The sequence below is a fragment of the Neurospora crassa genome, linkage group I (assembly GCF_000182925.2).
Source record: "Neurospora crassa OR74A linkage group I, whole genome shotgun sequence".
Classification (NCBI taxonomy): domain Eukaryota; kingdom Fungi; phylum Ascomycota; class Sordariomycetes; order Sordariales; family Sordariaceae; genus Neurospora; species Neurospora crassa.
The window spans coordinates 5715158-5731127 of record NC_026501.1 but is presented as its reverse complement, the minus strand read 5'-3'; the positions used below and the strand labels follow the sequence as shown (position 1 = coordinate 5731127).

General features: G+C 52.6%; 4 protein-coding genes across 4 annotated transcripts; all 4 read left to right on the top strand.

Moving 5' to 3' along the window:
- Window positions 1-624: 624 nt before the first annotated feature.
- NCU16405 (hypothetical protein) lies at window positions 625-2602 on the top strand. Its single transcript, XM_011395091.1, has 2 exons — window positions 625-1688; window positions 2226-2602. The coding sequence occupies exons 1-2, from the start codon at window positions 1670-1672 to the stop codon at window positions 2381-2383; spliced, it is 177 nt and encodes a 58-aa protein (XP_011393393.1). The 5' UTR covers window positions 625-1669; the 3' UTR covers window positions 2384-2602.
- On the top strand, window positions 2211-3893 carry hex-1 (hexagonal-1). Its single transcript, XM_958614.3, has 2 exons — window positions 2211-2680; window positions 2799-3893. Exons 1-2 carry the CDS (start codon window positions 2659-2661, stop codon window positions 3305-3307), a joined length of 531 nt encoding a protein of 176 aa, XP_963707.1. The 5' UTR covers window positions 2211-2658; the 3' UTR covers window positions 3308-3893.
- A 152-nt stretch (window positions 3894-4045) lies between these two features.
- On the top strand, window positions 4046-6441 carry NCU08333 (bleomycin hydrolase). The gene is made up of 2 exons (XM_960143.3): window positions 4046-4624; window positions 4701-6441. Exons 1-2 carry the CDS (start codon window positions 4425-4427, stop codon window positions 6049-6051), a joined length of 1551 nt encoding a protein of 516 aa, XP_965236.2. The 5' UTR covers window positions 4046-4424; the 3' UTR covers window positions 6052-6441.
- Window positions 6442-10696: 4255 nt separating this feature from the next.
- On the top strand, window positions 10697-15087 carry NCU08334 (hypothetical protein). The gene is made up of 2 exons (XM_960144.2): window positions 10697-13970; window positions 14368-15087. The coding sequence occupies exons 1-2, from the start codon at window positions 11039-11041 to the stop codon at window positions 14601-14603; spliced, it is 3168 nt and encodes a 1055-aa protein (XP_965237.1). The 5' UTR covers window positions 10697-11038; the 3' UTR covers window positions 14604-15087.
- Window positions 15088-15970: the final 883 nt, after the last annotated feature.

The window sequence follows — 15970 nt, the reverse complement described above, 5'->3', positions numbered from 1 at the left end:
CCATCCCATCTCCAAACCTTTTATCAACCCGTCAGTACCTACCACTGCCCGGACATCACCATCTGACCGTCCACTCTTCTGGCCGCTGGGCATCTGTTTCGGCAGCCTACACTGGCTTGATGCTGGATCAGTGGGTGCTGTGGAATGGTTATGGTTCCTTTCAGAGGCTCCCGCTGCTATGAGATCCACGCGATCCGCGTAGCTGAAGCCTGGGGTTGAGTGAGGTATATCCCCCAGGGGCAGTTCTACCTAGCTTTGGCAGAAAACGAAGCTCTCTCGCCAGCGAATCTGTCTTGTCACACACCGCTCGCCAGCGATCCCATTGGAGGACCCCCCCTTCTGGAGTGTTAGACCCCCCATCTCCATTTCCCCAAGAAACTCTCCCGCACTTCAGATGCACATCGCCGTCGTCGACGCCCACGCGGGGCTCAGCGAGCCTCCGTCTCCCTCCGTATCGCGCCCTGTTTTGCTTGTAATTCTCCCTACAAGGCCGGGCCAACCACCTCCCACAATCGGTAACGGTGGTCCCGTAAATTCCCCAGACGCACACTCCGCTCATTATTTGAACCGGCCTTGCTCGTGGTAGCTTTGGCAGTCTTGATCTTCTCCTTACCATCTTCCCCAGTCAGCATCCGGCCACTCACAATCAACCACAACAACTTCGGAATCCCCATCCTTTTCTATACCCTCTTCGCAGAGAAATCGACTGAATCCGAGTCCAAGAAGACGGGTCGCACAGTGACCGCCTTCTTCACCTACGTCAATCGACTTCTTTTCATAGAGAAGCCAGAGTCATTCTTTTCATCAATCTTTCGTATATCGAAAGGTTGATAGGAAAGACTGCCTCTTGCGCCGTAGAAAACCGCCAAACTGGATTTTGAGGCCCGTGTTCCCGTCCCTTTCAGCATCTTCCCGGCTACGTACCGGGAACCTGAAAAGGGCATTCAGACTCATACGCACGTTCACGAGAAGGTTGAGGTCAAGGTCACCAAGCCGGCTCATGGTGCTCACCATGACCACGGCCATGAGGACCACCATCATGCTCCCGTCCCTCCGGCTGTCCATGAGCTTCAGCCTCCCCGTGTAGAGCAGCGCATTGTCGAGGAGGAGATCCACATCACCCGTGAGGAGGAGGTTCACAAGGAAGATCACCACAAGGAGCATCACCACCACCATCGCCCTGCCAGCGCCCACTCGCACCGCTCTCACCATTCGCATCACTCTCACAAGCCTCACTCACCCCATATCCCTCACCTTCATCTTCACAAGAACGAGGGCCACCACCACCATCACCACCACCACCATCACGACGAGGAGGAGGACCACAAGGAGCACAAGCACCACCTCATTGACCACCTCACTGACAAGCTCCCCCACATCCACCGCGCTCACTCGGCCAGGGACGAGGAACACCACCACAAGGACCACAAGCACCACCTCATTGACAAGGTTCACCGTCCTCACTCCCACCACTCTTCCCACCACGATATCGTCGAGGTGCACAAGACGGAGCATATCCATACCCACAACCATGGCCACGGCTCCCACGGCTCTCATGGCTCCCACGGCTCCCACGTTGGTCCGGTGATCGTTCCCGAGCCCAAGCACAACGACCACCACCACGCGCCGCACTATCCTCTGGAGCCTCAGGAGCACCATTCGCACACTCATGTGCACTCGCACACCAGGTGAGTTGATTGTTCTTTTTTTTTTTCTTGCGTTCTTTTATTTTTTTTATCCTAGTGCAAGATCCGTTTTTGCGTTCCACATCCCGTTACCGTTCCATCCTTTCCTTCCAGCCTCCGTTTTGAAACCAGACTCGCTTTTCGCCCAGGTGGGATTGCTGGCGTGTGTCTGCTTCCGCGGTGGTAACATTGAGCTGCAAACCAGTCCAGCTGGTAGACCCCTGGTAGAAGCGGCTGGGTCTCGCGCGAATGCGTTGCGAAATGGCTAGCTGGAGCGGTCTAGGGGCTGGCGAGCTCGTAAACCAGCTGCTGAGCTTGCTTTTTTGCTTCACCGCTCATGGTTAGGCGCGGCAGACCCCCCTAGCCTCTTAAACATTCCCCTTTTTGTATTAGCTCCATGGTCCACTTACGATCAAGGGACGGAGCGGGAAAAATACTGTACCAAGTCCCCTTTTCGGGTCCCAGCCCTCTCAAAGCCCTCTCATATCTGCTCGTCTCTACTGTTCTCTACGCCTATATCTAACCAGCAAATCCCTCCAGTGGTCACAACTTTTCTGAACCATCCTTCGAAAAGCCTCATCATCACCACTCCTCTTCTCATCATCAACAATCCTCCGACAGCGCCAGCGCTATCGACATTGCTGAGCATCAATACCGGTCCAAGTTCCAGCCCGCCTACCACAACGAAGGTCACGTAGTCGGTTCCACCGTCGACGTCGCTAGCTACCGTCCCAGCCACAAGGAGTCCACCCACGTCGACGACACTACTGTCGACTTCCCTGCACTCCCTGCACCCCCTAGATCCACTTCTTACAAGGAGAAGATCGTTGTCGACGAGACTACCGTCGACTTCCCCACCTACCGTCCGGCTCATAAGAAGGCACCCAGCCTCTACAGCGAGTCTACTGTCGACATCCAAGAAAACGAACTTTCTCTAGTCAAAGTTTCCAACAACAACAACACATCTTCCAAAATGGGCTACTACGACGACGACGGTAAGCACCCATCATCCATCATCCATCCTCATTATTCATCTTTCCTTCAGACACTTTGACTCGTCTGTCTGTCTGTCTTCTCAAAACAATAAGCTGACCATGTCTTCCTCCATTACAGCTCACGGCCACGTTGAGGCTGATGCCGCGCCCCGTGCCACCACCGGCACTGGCACCGGCTCTGCTTCCCAGACTGTCACCATCCCCTGCCACCACATCCGCCTCGGCGATATCCTCATCCTCCAGGGCCGCCCTTGCCAGGTCATCCGCATCTCCACCTCCGCTGCCACTGGCCAGCACCGTTACCTCGGTGTCGACCTCTTCACCAAGCAGCTCCATGAGGAGTCCAGCTTCGTCTCCAACCCTGCCCCCAGCGTCGTCGTCCAGACCATGCTCGGCCCCGTCTTCAAGCAGTACCGTGTCCTCGACATGCAGGATGGCTCCATCGTCGCCATGACCGAGACTGGCGATGTCAAGCAGAACCTCCCCGTCATTGACCAGAGCTCTCTCTGGAACCGTCTCCAGAAGGCTTTCGAGTCTGGCCGCGGCTCCGTCCGTGTCCTCGTCGTCTCCGACCACGGTCGCGAGATGGCCGTCGACATGAAGGTCGTCCACGGTTCCCGCCTCTAAATCGAGGGTTCCGTCATCCGTTCAATAATATGACTTTCCCCCTTCCTGGAATCGGACACACGACACACACGGTTGGGTTAATAAGGGCTGCTTGGATGTTATGATATGGTCTCTCTGATGCTGGGTCTGATTTTTTGCGCGCGTCTAGAAGATGGGTTGGATAATTTGTACTGGTAGTATGCTCCCTCCCCATCCATGTATATGAAAATTGTAATGGAAGGAGTCGTCAGTAATACAACCTTAAAAAACTCGCTTCGTCTTGTTCCAATTGATTGTGTGTGAACAGCATTTGCATGAAAGTGACTGCATTCTTCTGGTGCTAAAGGTCAGTTCACATCTTGTTGACAGCTTGATCTCGCTTGAGGTGTCGAACAATCATAGTGCATCAGACTAGCGACGTCCTCGACTTCTGATTGGTAGGATTCGAAGATCATCGTCCTGACCAATCGTGTCTTGTCTCTTTTTCTGTAAGTCGAACTGTCGATGTACTAGTATACATAGTCAACAAGAGTCAATACACGCCAACCAATGAGAGAGCCAATCCACGTCAACGAATAGGAGAGCCAAAAGTCTCGATGGTGAGTGGTAGCCGGGGATGAAGTTCAGTGGTGTCCGGTCAGCCCGTGTCTTCGGTCATCTCATCCTGAACCGTCTTGAAGGACAAGATACACAGGTCGAGGCAACCACCAGGATTGAATGAAAATGATTCGCTCCTTCGGATAGTGGGAGAAAAGATTGCTGTGCCGCACGGCTGCAAGCTGGACGCGGGTCATTGATAAGCAGCCCCTCACGGCATGCGACACTACGAGTTCTAACCACCTTCTCAATGAGGAGAAGCCTTGACCTCTTTCTCCAAGTACCCCCGCGTTTGAAAGGGTGAGAGTGGCAGGAGTGGTACGGGCCTCGGGCTATCAAGGGACTCAAGTCCGTGCCAACACCGGATGACTGTCATACAAATCGGATCCCGTATCTTTTGCATGACTTTCCAGCTCCCTTTCCAGCTCCCGTCTTTGCATTATCAACCCAAGCTGAGATCCGACGGTGACGATTTGGAGTTTGAACTCGATCAACACACCAAGATAAACCTTTTCACTAGAGCTCATCAGCCACAGACATTATGGGTGCTTCGCAGTCCAAGATGCCCTTTGAGGAGAAAGCCGTTTTCACCACGGACGATGAATACGTCCATGTTGAGAATGGGCTCGTAGGTGAGAAGGGAACGATCACAGACATCGTTAAAAGCCGTACGCCAGAAGGTCTCTCCTTCTCAACAGTCTCGAAATGGGAGGGCACACTTCTGGAAGACCCCAAGAACAGGTAGGATAGTACTCTCAGACGTCCTCAACTAAGTAAGATCAAGCTTACCTACTGACTGATACCTTGCGCTCGCTAGATTGGCCCTGTCCGCCCTGAGCGCCGCCAACCCCCGTGATGTCCTCCTTTCACGCGCAGTCAAGATCGCGGAGCAGCAGGTATTTAACATCAAGATCCCGTTCGAAGGGGGTCCCATCACCAACCAGCGGCAAAGCGGGCGTTGCTGGCTCTTTGCTAGCACCAACGTCTTCCGCGTTGCCCTGATGCAAAAGTACAACCTCGACCAGTTCGAGCTTTCGCAAGCCTACCTTTTCTTCTGGGACAAGCTCGAGAAGAGCAACTGGTTTCTGGAGCAGATTATCTCCACGGCCGACCAAGACCTCGACTCACGTCTCGTGCAGCGCTTACTTCACGAGCCCCTCAGCGACGGCGGCCAGTGGGACATGGTCTATAATCTCGTGGACAAGTACGGCCTCGTCCCGCAGACGCTGTACCCGGACTCCTTCAACGCCAGCTCTAGCAGCGTCATCAACAGCATCATCTTCACCAAGCTGCGCGAATACGCCCTTGTCCTGCGCAAGCTCCTCTCCTCCTCCTCCTCCTCCTCCTCCTCCTCCTCCTCCTCCTCCTCCACCACCAACCCCGGCACGGCAACCCAGCAAACCCTCAGCAACACAAAGGCCAAAATGATGAAAGAAATCCACGCCATCCTCACCCTCACCCTTGGCCCTCCACCCTCCGCCGCCGGCGAATTCACCTGGTCCTTCGTCGACCGCTCCGGCAAGGCGCGCACTGTCCGCTCCACACCCAAAGCCTTTGCTCAGGACATCTACTCGCCCAAATTTCGTCTTACCTCGTCGACCATCAGCCGCATGGTCTCCCTCGTGCACGACCCGCGCCACCCACCTCTTACGCTAATGACAGTCGACCGCCTCGGCAACGTCGTCGGCGGGCGCAACATCACGTACATCAACGTGGACATGGCCACGCTCAAGTCCGCGTGCGTGAGCATGCTCAGGGCCGGGTATCCCGTCTTCTTCGGTAGTGACGTGGGCAAGTTCAGCGATCGCGTGGCTGGGGTGATGGATCTCGATTTGATTGATTACGAGCTGGGGTTTAACGTGTCGTTGTTGGGCGCTGATAAGGCGAGTAGACTGCGGACGGGCGAGAGTCTGATGACGCATGCGATGGTGTTGACGGCTGTGCATCTGGATGAGGAGACCAACAAAACGGTTAGGTGGCGGGTGCAGAACTCGTGGGGGACGGGGGTGGGCGAGGAGGGGTGGTTTGTGATGAGTGACGGATGGATGGATGAGTTTGTGTATCAGGCGGTGGTGGATGTTGATTTCTTGAGTAAGGAGGTGAAAGATGTGTTGAAGCAGGAGCCGGTGGTGTTGCCGTTGTGGGATCCTATGGGGTCTTTGGCTTGAATTTAGTCGGGTGCTAACTGGTGATGTGCGTGTGATGTTATGGGAGCTGATGATTTTGAAGAATGTCACGCCATGACTGATGGATCTTAAAGCTGGGAGTTTTACTCGGACCAGATGAGCAAGGTAGTGAAATTGACTGGCGACGATGATGAAACAGTCCAGTTTCAAGTTACTTCGTTTCGTTTCTATATCTCTTTGTAACGTTCGTAGAACCGTTCTTGTTTTTAACACAGAGCAGCCACTCAATCGCTCCTGCCTCACTTCAATGCCATGGCAGGATTTTCGCTTGGACTATATCAGCCCCAAGTTCGGAATTTTCCAATAGCCAAAACGGGAAATTAGTAATAATCCAATTGATTGTGTAGGCTGGCCTCGCGCGTTCAACTCTGTATACATATTTTAGCCCTCGTGTACTTTTCATGTACTTTTCAAATAAGTTCGGAAGCGCAGTACCATGTTGTAAGCATACCACGTCCACTAGATATCCATGAAGGACAGACATGCAGATGTCGGCGAGGACAGAAGAAGGTAGTACATCAGAGATGTAGAATACAACTGGTGTGAGCTTGTTTCGACAGTTCATCGTCGTGTGAATGGGGCGATTGAGCGGTTGTTCGCTTTTCGTTGCACATTTCAACTGTCTACCTTCATTTGCGGCAAATGGGACGAGCGAATTGAATTAGGCCAGACTGATATCCATCAACCACAACCAAATGCCTATCTATCAACATCTCGAGTTCCTAAAGTGATCATCGTTACCACGCCGTAGTCGTGCCTCTTGTCAGCCTCATTTCTACCAGGCTACCCATCACCACTGGTGCCAGCTCACTCGGATCAGCTGTGGCAGATCTTGACAAAAGAACCACGGACGTTGCCGTTGATATATTGCGATGTGATGATTGGGCAAGTAGCTGTCTACGGAAGAGGGAGAAGTGTACGGCAGGTTGCTTGCAGATTGAATCACGGTGATCTGAATCTAATCTTTGTTCGACTTGCCCAAAACTGCTCGCGCTCTAGCCCTAAGTGGTGACTGAGCGGATGCAAAGCCTGTTTCCCCCCCTTCTGCCTCCTTCTTTTTCTTCTTCTTGATCGCTTCTCCAGCATTCCATGCAGATTGTTGCCGAAAGGAAAGGAAAACCAATTTTGAGGGTAAATTTTGACTTCCTTTAGGGGCGTCTGAGGGCCATCTCAGTGAGCCTGTATCATCCGGCAGTCTTCATCTAAGATGAGGTTTGATAAACAATCAACATCTCCATCTCCATCGCACCTCAAACTCCGGTGTCTTTGATACGTGCGAAGTTTCCGAGCAGTATATATGAGCCCACACTTTAGGCAACGACGACTAGAGGTACTCATGTAAAGTCTGATCTTATAGTCCAGGCTCAAAGTCTTGGACGACTGCCAGGCTTAGCACCCGAAGCGGGTCTCCACAGGCAGAAGAGAAGGTGTCTTGCTCATCCTCGTAAAATGAAAATCCATCCCTGGTCAGGTCAAATCAACAAGCGGATCAGATGAGAAAAAGACTGAATTCTTCTTGCAAATAGCCGGCTCATTGTAGTGTAGAGAAAGCATATGCCTTCCTAGGACACCCCGGTACGTCGATACCTGCGTAAGCACACTCAGGGCTTCATACAGTCCGACGACTGTTCACAACCGAGTTACACAGCGCTCGTTGAACATCCAGATCATCATTCGGGGATCATGGAAGATGGTAGGTCGCCAAATTTTCGATATAGGATCATGATAGCGAGTCATGTCTCAGTCTCACGTGGTGTACATAGTAAGTGTATCTCGGCATGGGCAACTTATCAGCCTTAAATTCAGTCCCTGTCAACATATGAACAACTTCCAAGGTATGCCATCACATATGACGGAGAACAAGGCAATCATCACCAACAGACGACAACACGAGGACGTGAATCTTCGGGGAAAATCCAAAATAAAGCCAACAGCGATACAGACCGTGAATCGGCTCATCTCCACTCAAACGTCGCTTCGATATAAGTCGCGTGTCTGAAGAGCAGAACATCGTCGGAACGGATGCATGTGTTACCCCACTCGGGATACTTTGTGGAAAATGTCACGTTGGACTCGGTTGCCGGCTGTTTGAGTCGATCCTTCTTCGTTCCGGGCAAGGGCCAGATCAAGGTTATTGGGGGTCATGGCGTGGTTGGGTTTAAATGGATGGCTGCCCAATGCCTCACGCAAATGACATGACATTCCTTCCAGAAACCTGAATCTGAGATGCCATTTCTGTACCTGAGTGTCCACTCACCGCGAGCACCGGATGGGAAACAGGATTAACGAGGCCTACCCTGTGTACACCTCAGGCTTATACACCCCATAGGAGGAAAGAGAAAGAAAAAGCAAAAAGAAAAAGAACTAAAAAAGGTGGTCGTGGAGAGTTTTGAGGGTTACGAGATGATCGGTATCTTGAAACTTGCTCGCTTGCTCAAGTGCATGCAAGGAATGCCCGGAAGGGGAGGGTAACTGAAGTTGTTGGAGGAAGGAGGTCGTGACGGCTGTGTTGTTCATACAGGCTCGATGTGACGGAAGGGAGATCGGGGGCGAAAAAGAAGCTTTGGATATATGGAGGTTATGTATGGTGTCTGTCCACATCACGTGTGAAGAGAAGCTCGTGTACCATGCGGTGCACCAAAACCGATGAGAGATGATGTCGCGACCCACCGAAACTCGAGAAATGGCAACGTATAAATGACCCGTCAACACAAGGGAATTCCCTGGATGATGGAGGGACGAAAAGTGTAGATATGCATCATGGCGGGCAAGCCATCATGGTGCGACGCCATCACATATCGATATTGATGGGGCTCGAAATGACCAATCCAAGTTATACTTGGCGAAATGGGAATCTGATGTTTGTCCGGGTCGAAGTGCTGTGTGACAAGCAGAAGTGTGAAGGAGATAGCTGACGAAGCAGGTTGAGAAGACAGTTGGTGGTTTTCGAAAAAAGAGACGGCTTGATTCGGAAGTTGGGAGTTGGACGTCATTTTTCCCTGTTTCTTCACCTTGACGACCAATTATGTACCTTGTAGAAAGTGGGTCATTGTTTGTTAGTGCCATGGCCCGCCCGCCCACATCGCTGCTGGCAATCACTACTGTTAACACTATAACCACCAACCGCAACCTCAACATCTGAAGGAAGTTGATGCTGCAAGGATATTGTGTTAAATAGCATTCTCAAGATCCGGAAAGACCGCAGGCTGGTATGTGAGTATTATCTCCATAGAGAGGCATGAGCTTATTCCTCTAGCTGGTGCCGAATGATCCACTATAATGGACGGACGAACGGATTGACCTGCCATCTCTTCTCGACGACACGAGGTTCGTCCGATCCTGAAGCGCCCGGCACCCCGGAGACGGGACGGCGGGAATCCCCACCCCAATTGAAACCCAAAATCCACATTTCCAGGAACTCCAAGGAACAGCTACGCGCTAGGGCATTGGTGTTGAAGCCCAAAACCCAAAAGTTGAATGTCGGTCAAGCTATCACGGCGAGGAGTCTTACATTTGCCGTTCACACTAACTAGTTCGGTCGACGGGGAGGTCATTCTGGAATTGGAACTCTGGCGGTTTCTCAGCTTGAAACCAGAAGTGCCGTTGTTAAGGCCACACCCTCTGTGCGTAGCCTCATCAGGTACACAAGAATTCCAGGGTCCTGCCAATAGCCGAAACTGTGAGGGAATGAATGCTCGACGGGGAACATATAGCAAGGTTGGCCTGAATGCAGTGACATGGGTTGCCTGGATGACCAGAATTCAATCGGCTCCAACGAGGGAAAAAGTAGACAATGGAAGATATATGTAGTGTAAGAGAAAACAAGTTGGGCGTCTCTCGAGGGTAGGGTGGCCAACTCGTAACTGTCGAATCAGGCCGACGCCCCATCCGTCTCGAGACTTGAAAGCCCTCAAATTGGTAGTAATACTGAATATATACAGCAAAGACTGTAGTGTACTCCGTCCGTCCGTGGATCTCACTCATCCGGTTCACGCCACTTATTACACCTCGGCGGCACATACATGGATTATATGTTTTGGGTAAGGTCAAGAGTAGATCTAGTCACCTGCTCACTCGACTTTAGGAATCTTTTCATAGTCCTGGTGAGAGTTATTAAGGTCAATTCAGTGTCCGACTTGCGTGCAATTGCTGATCGACTCATCTAAACACAGTTTCCTTCGTCTGATCGGATCGCGTCTGATGGTAAAGACCAAAATAGATCGAGAACTTCGGCCAAGGGCATATCCGCTCGTTCCAACCTCCACCTCACTAGCCTCTTCGTTAACCTGCCCAATCGTGTCAAAAAGGTATCCTCTCGCGGGTCCCAGGCGAACAGTCTGAGGCGAACGGCCAGTCACGGGTCTTGTGGACAAGAGTTCCATAGACATCCCTCGAGGTCTTCCCAACTTTCTCATTAGCTGAACCCCGGCGTCTCCAACTGCGCACCCTGGCACGCCCCCCCTGCACACACCCCGCCATACGCAATCGTCCATCCACCCGCCTCGGGTCTCTGGCCCCGCCTGCCCTCACCCATCACTCAGCAGCGCTGCCTACAACCTCCAACTCTACGACACCACCTGTTTTTTTCTTCCTACCCGACATCTCTACCTAAATCTCACCTCTCTTCATCCAATCTGCCCAAGACGCGGGAAACTACACACACCGAAAACCAACGCCGCCACGAGCTTCCACTTGCAGAGACTTTGGGTTACTTGGCGCTAGTATCTCGCCCGTCCTTCTTCAGACATTGTACATTTCCATCCCAGGTATTGTCACTGTCTCACACGGGCGTTCCAAGTATACAGCATACCTACCTTAACTGTGACCGAGCCCTCCATCCCATCTGTTGAGTCATCTATCCAGTCATCTGGCCCCGCGATCCCAACACCAACTTCCACCCGACCTTCGACATTCCATCCTTGATCGACCCTCGTCTTTCATTCCTCGCTCGAACGCGCCGGTTGTCGCAATGGCCGACCAGAGCAGATACAGATATCCATCGGCGGCGCCCCCAGTTGGGAGACGGTCCCCTCCCATGTACAATCCCGCACGCCTCTCCATGCCCATAACTGGAGCTGGAACCTATCAGTCGCTGTACGGGGGCGAGATCCCAGTTCTCCCTACAACCCATGAGGCACTCCCTCTCCGATCGCCTGTTTCGTCTACTACCACCGACTATCGTCCAACCACCATTCCCATCGACTCTGGTAGCTATGCCGTCAGAAAGGAGCCCATCCCACGGAGCATGAGCGTGAAGGACCACGGCACCAGAAGCCACCGATCTGCCACTCTCGACGCAGCCTCGAAGCGCCCCGTTATCAGCCATGTGCCCCAATCACCAGTTCCCAGTAGCATACGATCAGGGAGCCCATCACGCCCTGTCTACCGGACCAGCGATGAGTTTTACACACAACCTGCTTCCTCCTTGAACCGGTCACGAAGCGTTGCACGCGCCCCATTCAGCGCCAATATGGATGATGCCGAATACCAACGTTTACGAGAACGAACCGACCGAGAAAGAACGGAACATGAAAGATTATATAGCCCCAGGGCTGCCGACCTGTACCGTGCGTCACGTCCGACAGTGCTCTATTCCAACACCCCCCGAGGCGCTCCTGGGTACGACGAAGAAGCATTTGTTGAGTACACAAAGCCAGGTGAATTGGCTCGCTATGATCTCGATCATCCTCATAGGCGCCGGCGCGAAAGCATGGATCACTACTATCGACCGGCAGTCAGTGTCTCATCTGATGTAGGACGCCCATATGACACCATTGACCGGCGGCTTTACGACCCAACACCGAACGCTTTCGGCTATGACAAACCCGGCCGAGATGCAATTTCCGGACTGCATGACCACAACAGCGTTCGTATTCCCGCACCTTCAGAAGTTCTTTCTGATACGGCGGTGCGCCGACCCCCTGCGCTTCTTGACTCTCCGCTACTGCCAGGGTCTTCGGCGACTACAGAGCGCAATTTGCGCCGCGCTGCCTCTCGTCCGCGTCCAGTTTCCCTCATTCAGGAAATCCCAAGCCGATCAGTCCATCCTGATGAGTATCATCGAGTTCGGGAGGACGGCTACTATAAGGATGACGATATCTCGCAGCGCGGATTCGGCATCCGACCTGCTGCGAAGGACCATGGAGAGCGACGAAGGTCACCCCGTGAAAAGCGGTATCACGACGAACGACGAGATCCACGTGAGCCCAGAAGGAGGTCCGACGAGGACCTGGAGCCTGTCAGGCATAGGAACCACGACGACCGTGACCGACGAGACTATCATAAGCTACCTTCGACTCGAGAACATCTTCCCGTTGACGACCGGGAAATCAGGCGCGACAAGCATGTCCCCATTAGCGACATTCCAGCTGCATCCGCAATGACAGTGGCATCACCTATAAACGGCAGGGATGGTAGAGGTGATAGGGATATCGAGTCTCCGAGACGACGCTATGAGGAAGACTATGAGCGCCGAGATCCTGATTTGCACCCCAGGACCAACCGTCATGCTGAGCATTATGAGCATAGGAGGCCTGATGATTTTGAGCCCCGCCGGCTCGCCCCCCAGGAGGACGATTATGATCGTCGGAGGAGTGATGTTCCTGAAACCTACACCCGGCTGAGCCGTAACGATGACGACTATGACCGCAGGAGGCCTGATGAACACGAATCTCGCCCACGAACTGGCCACGGGGATGAGGACTATAATGGCAGGAGAGACAATGAGTTTGAGTCCCACAAGCGAACCGATTACAGAGACGATGACTATGACCGTAGAAGAGTGGATGATTTTGAGCATCATACACGGGATGGCCACAGAGATGATGATCACGAGCGACGGAGAATCGATGACCCTGAGCCTTTTCCACGAGACAGTCACAGAGATCGAGATCATGATCTCAGCAGAGTCGATCATCGTGACACCCGCCAAGACGATCGCGATGAAGAACATGACGAACGTCGAAGGGAGGTCGATGATTCCGAGCCTCGCACTCGGCCTAGTCGTGAAGAAGACTATCAAGATGACCGAAAGGTTGATGAATCTGAGCAGCACGTCAAAGCTGGCCGCGATGACTTTCGGAGAAGCCATGAAAGTTTTCAGATGGTCGATATACCCGGAGGGTTCCCCGACGAAAAAGAGACTGGCGACGAAACAGATGCAGAAAGCCGAAGCCGCCACAGACGCGACACAGAGGCGAAACTCAACGGAGAGCCTGCCTCTTCGCCACCACAGGAACACTCGAGGGAACAATCCAGGGAACGCGACGACAAGGATGATGAGACGCACCGCCGATCGCGTCCTTCGTCTGCTTTCGATCCTAACGACACTGCAGGGCTGGAAGAGCTGAAGGCTGAGTTGGCAGCACAAGAAGCCAAGGAAAGTGCCAGCGAGGGTGGTCGCACGCCTAAAGAGCACTCGCCCGAACGGGAGCATTCGCCTGAGCGGGAACATTCGCCTGAGCGGGAGCTCGTCCCAGTTGAAGATAACTCTAAACCCAACACTGAAGCCGATAACACAGCAATGGCTGAGAATGAAGCGGACGAAAGTAGGGGACGTGAACTGGTTCCTCACGGGCAGAAGCAAGTTCGCGTTGTGTCTCCCCCGAGAGAGAAAGAAGAGAAGAAGCCTATCAAAGGCATTCTCAAACAGCCAAAAGCACAGTTTCCAGAGCATCCTCCCCCTGTTCGGGAGGAAGTTCCTTCTCACAAGGACGACAAGACCAAACAAAACGTACCTCAGGGTGCTAAATGGACGAAGATCAACAGGAAGCTAGTCAATCCCGAGGCCCTGAATCTAGGCAAGGAGCGTTTCGAGGTCCGGGATGATTTTATCATCGTCCTCCGGGTCTTGGATAAGGCAGATATCCAGAAGTACGCCGACATTACTGCTCAGTTGAGAGGTGGGTTGCAGCAATTTTCTTATCTCCAGACTCGATCCCTTTCCTACTTCTCGCCTTTTCCTGGCCCTCAACTGTGATCCGCCCGCATACGGAACAACGACGTCGACTAGCCCGCGTGCGTGTCCTTCGATCCGAGCTTCCATCGCGTGCGTGCTTTCGCATGTGGTAGTGTTCGCTGCTCGTTTCGTGTCCGCCGTGCCTGCCTTGCCGAGTTTCACCCAGTTCTCCGAATCGTGCCGCATCGTGTTGTCTTGTGCTGCCTCGTCGTTCGAATGCACACCTAGCCTACCAACTATATCATCCCCGCCATGGCATCGCTATGCTTTCTTTGCTTCTTTCTGTCGCTTTTTGCAGGTCATAAGAGATATAGGAATTGCTGACAACCCTTTTCTTTTAGAGAAACGAAGGAAGGAGTACGAAGACGAGCAGAATGCCAAGGCGCTGGTTCGCCATGAGAGAAACGGGTCGTATGATAGAGATGAGGAAGAAGGCAAGCGCCGCCGCCACCACCGAAAAGACAGAGAAGACGAGTATGACGACGGTAGGAGAGAGTACAGACGCCATCGCGCGAAGGATGAACAGGATGCCTTGTATGACGCGAGGCAACCGTCGAGGTCCCACCGCAGAGAGTAAATTTTCGATACCCGATTGGTGAGGCCATATAGAGGATATGGAGAAAAGAATGTTCTTGGAGACGGTTCACGAGATATGATCACTAGAGTTGATGATATGATCTTGCCTATATGGCCTTTTTATGCGAAGAAAGGAAAAGCCGGCGGCTTTTTGATCGATACCATGACGGTGTTGGTTCTTGAATGCGAGGTGGGGTGACTGTGTTTTCCACGGCATTGGAGGAGCGTTTCATATTTTCGTGTTCCATATAGAGAGAGTATGAGTATGAGAAGCGACTGAAGTTTGATAGCATATCTTGTCCGAAACATCTTGTTGCCGCTTGTTCGGCTGTCCGCGCCGCAATATGCCAGTGAGAAGGGGGCGTATATTATCCAGGTTCACACAATTTCAGGCCTTGACTGTGAAGTTGCTTACTCAGAAGGTAATGAAGTACAATTAGGTACACGATGCCTCACTTTTAGACTATGAAGAACAACCCGCAAACTTACGACACTCATGATGATGTATCCTATCGCTATAATAACTTGGGAATATCTGACGTGTACCTCTGGCTTCTAAGTTTGCATCTGTATGACACTAAGTAGTGTAAGAACAAGACCAAAAACCAACAGTTTTGAAAGGTAGAGATACCTCCTGCCCTCTATTGTACCACTGCTCCGCCCTGCCCGCATCCCGCCGATGGACCGTCCCTCTGCAGCATTAGGAAATATTCGACGCGCAATTCCTCAAATCATCTTCAAATTAGCCAGCCATACACATCTCGTATGGGTGATTAAATGGGAGAGACCTGGGACCCAGCAAGCAAAACTAGGAGCTATGCCCATCCACACGTGTACTAGGTAGGTAGGTAGGTTGGGCTTAGCGATTAGATATAAGAGGGGGCGGGCAAAATGGAAGCTCTCCAGGTACAGAAAGACAAACGTCATTACACGCTAGCTCCCTGTGGTGTAATGGAGGGGCAGGGATAGCTAAGCCGGCGCGGCGACGACCCTGGAAAGGCGCATCTGGACACCTGGGGCGCGCGACACTTCCTTTCCATTCAACGTCCACATGGCAATTGACTCGGGTGGCAGGTGAAAGTTCCATTGCGCCACTTACTTGTAGGTCCTCACTCCCAAGACCAGGGCAGATACCAAATGCCAAGGCGTCATCGGAGTGGCGCCCGCGGGCTGCATGCTGCGCGAAGCCCCAGTGCATGCTACCTCTACGCGCGATCCAGAATTGGATCGGGATGTTTGGCATTCGTTGGTAGTTGGGCATTTCGCGGGCGGGGGTTGCATCGATGCATTCTTTTTCCGTCTTCCACCATTTGATTGCTAGACAACATCCATACGTCTTTCGTCGTCGTCGTCGTTGTCGTCGTCGTC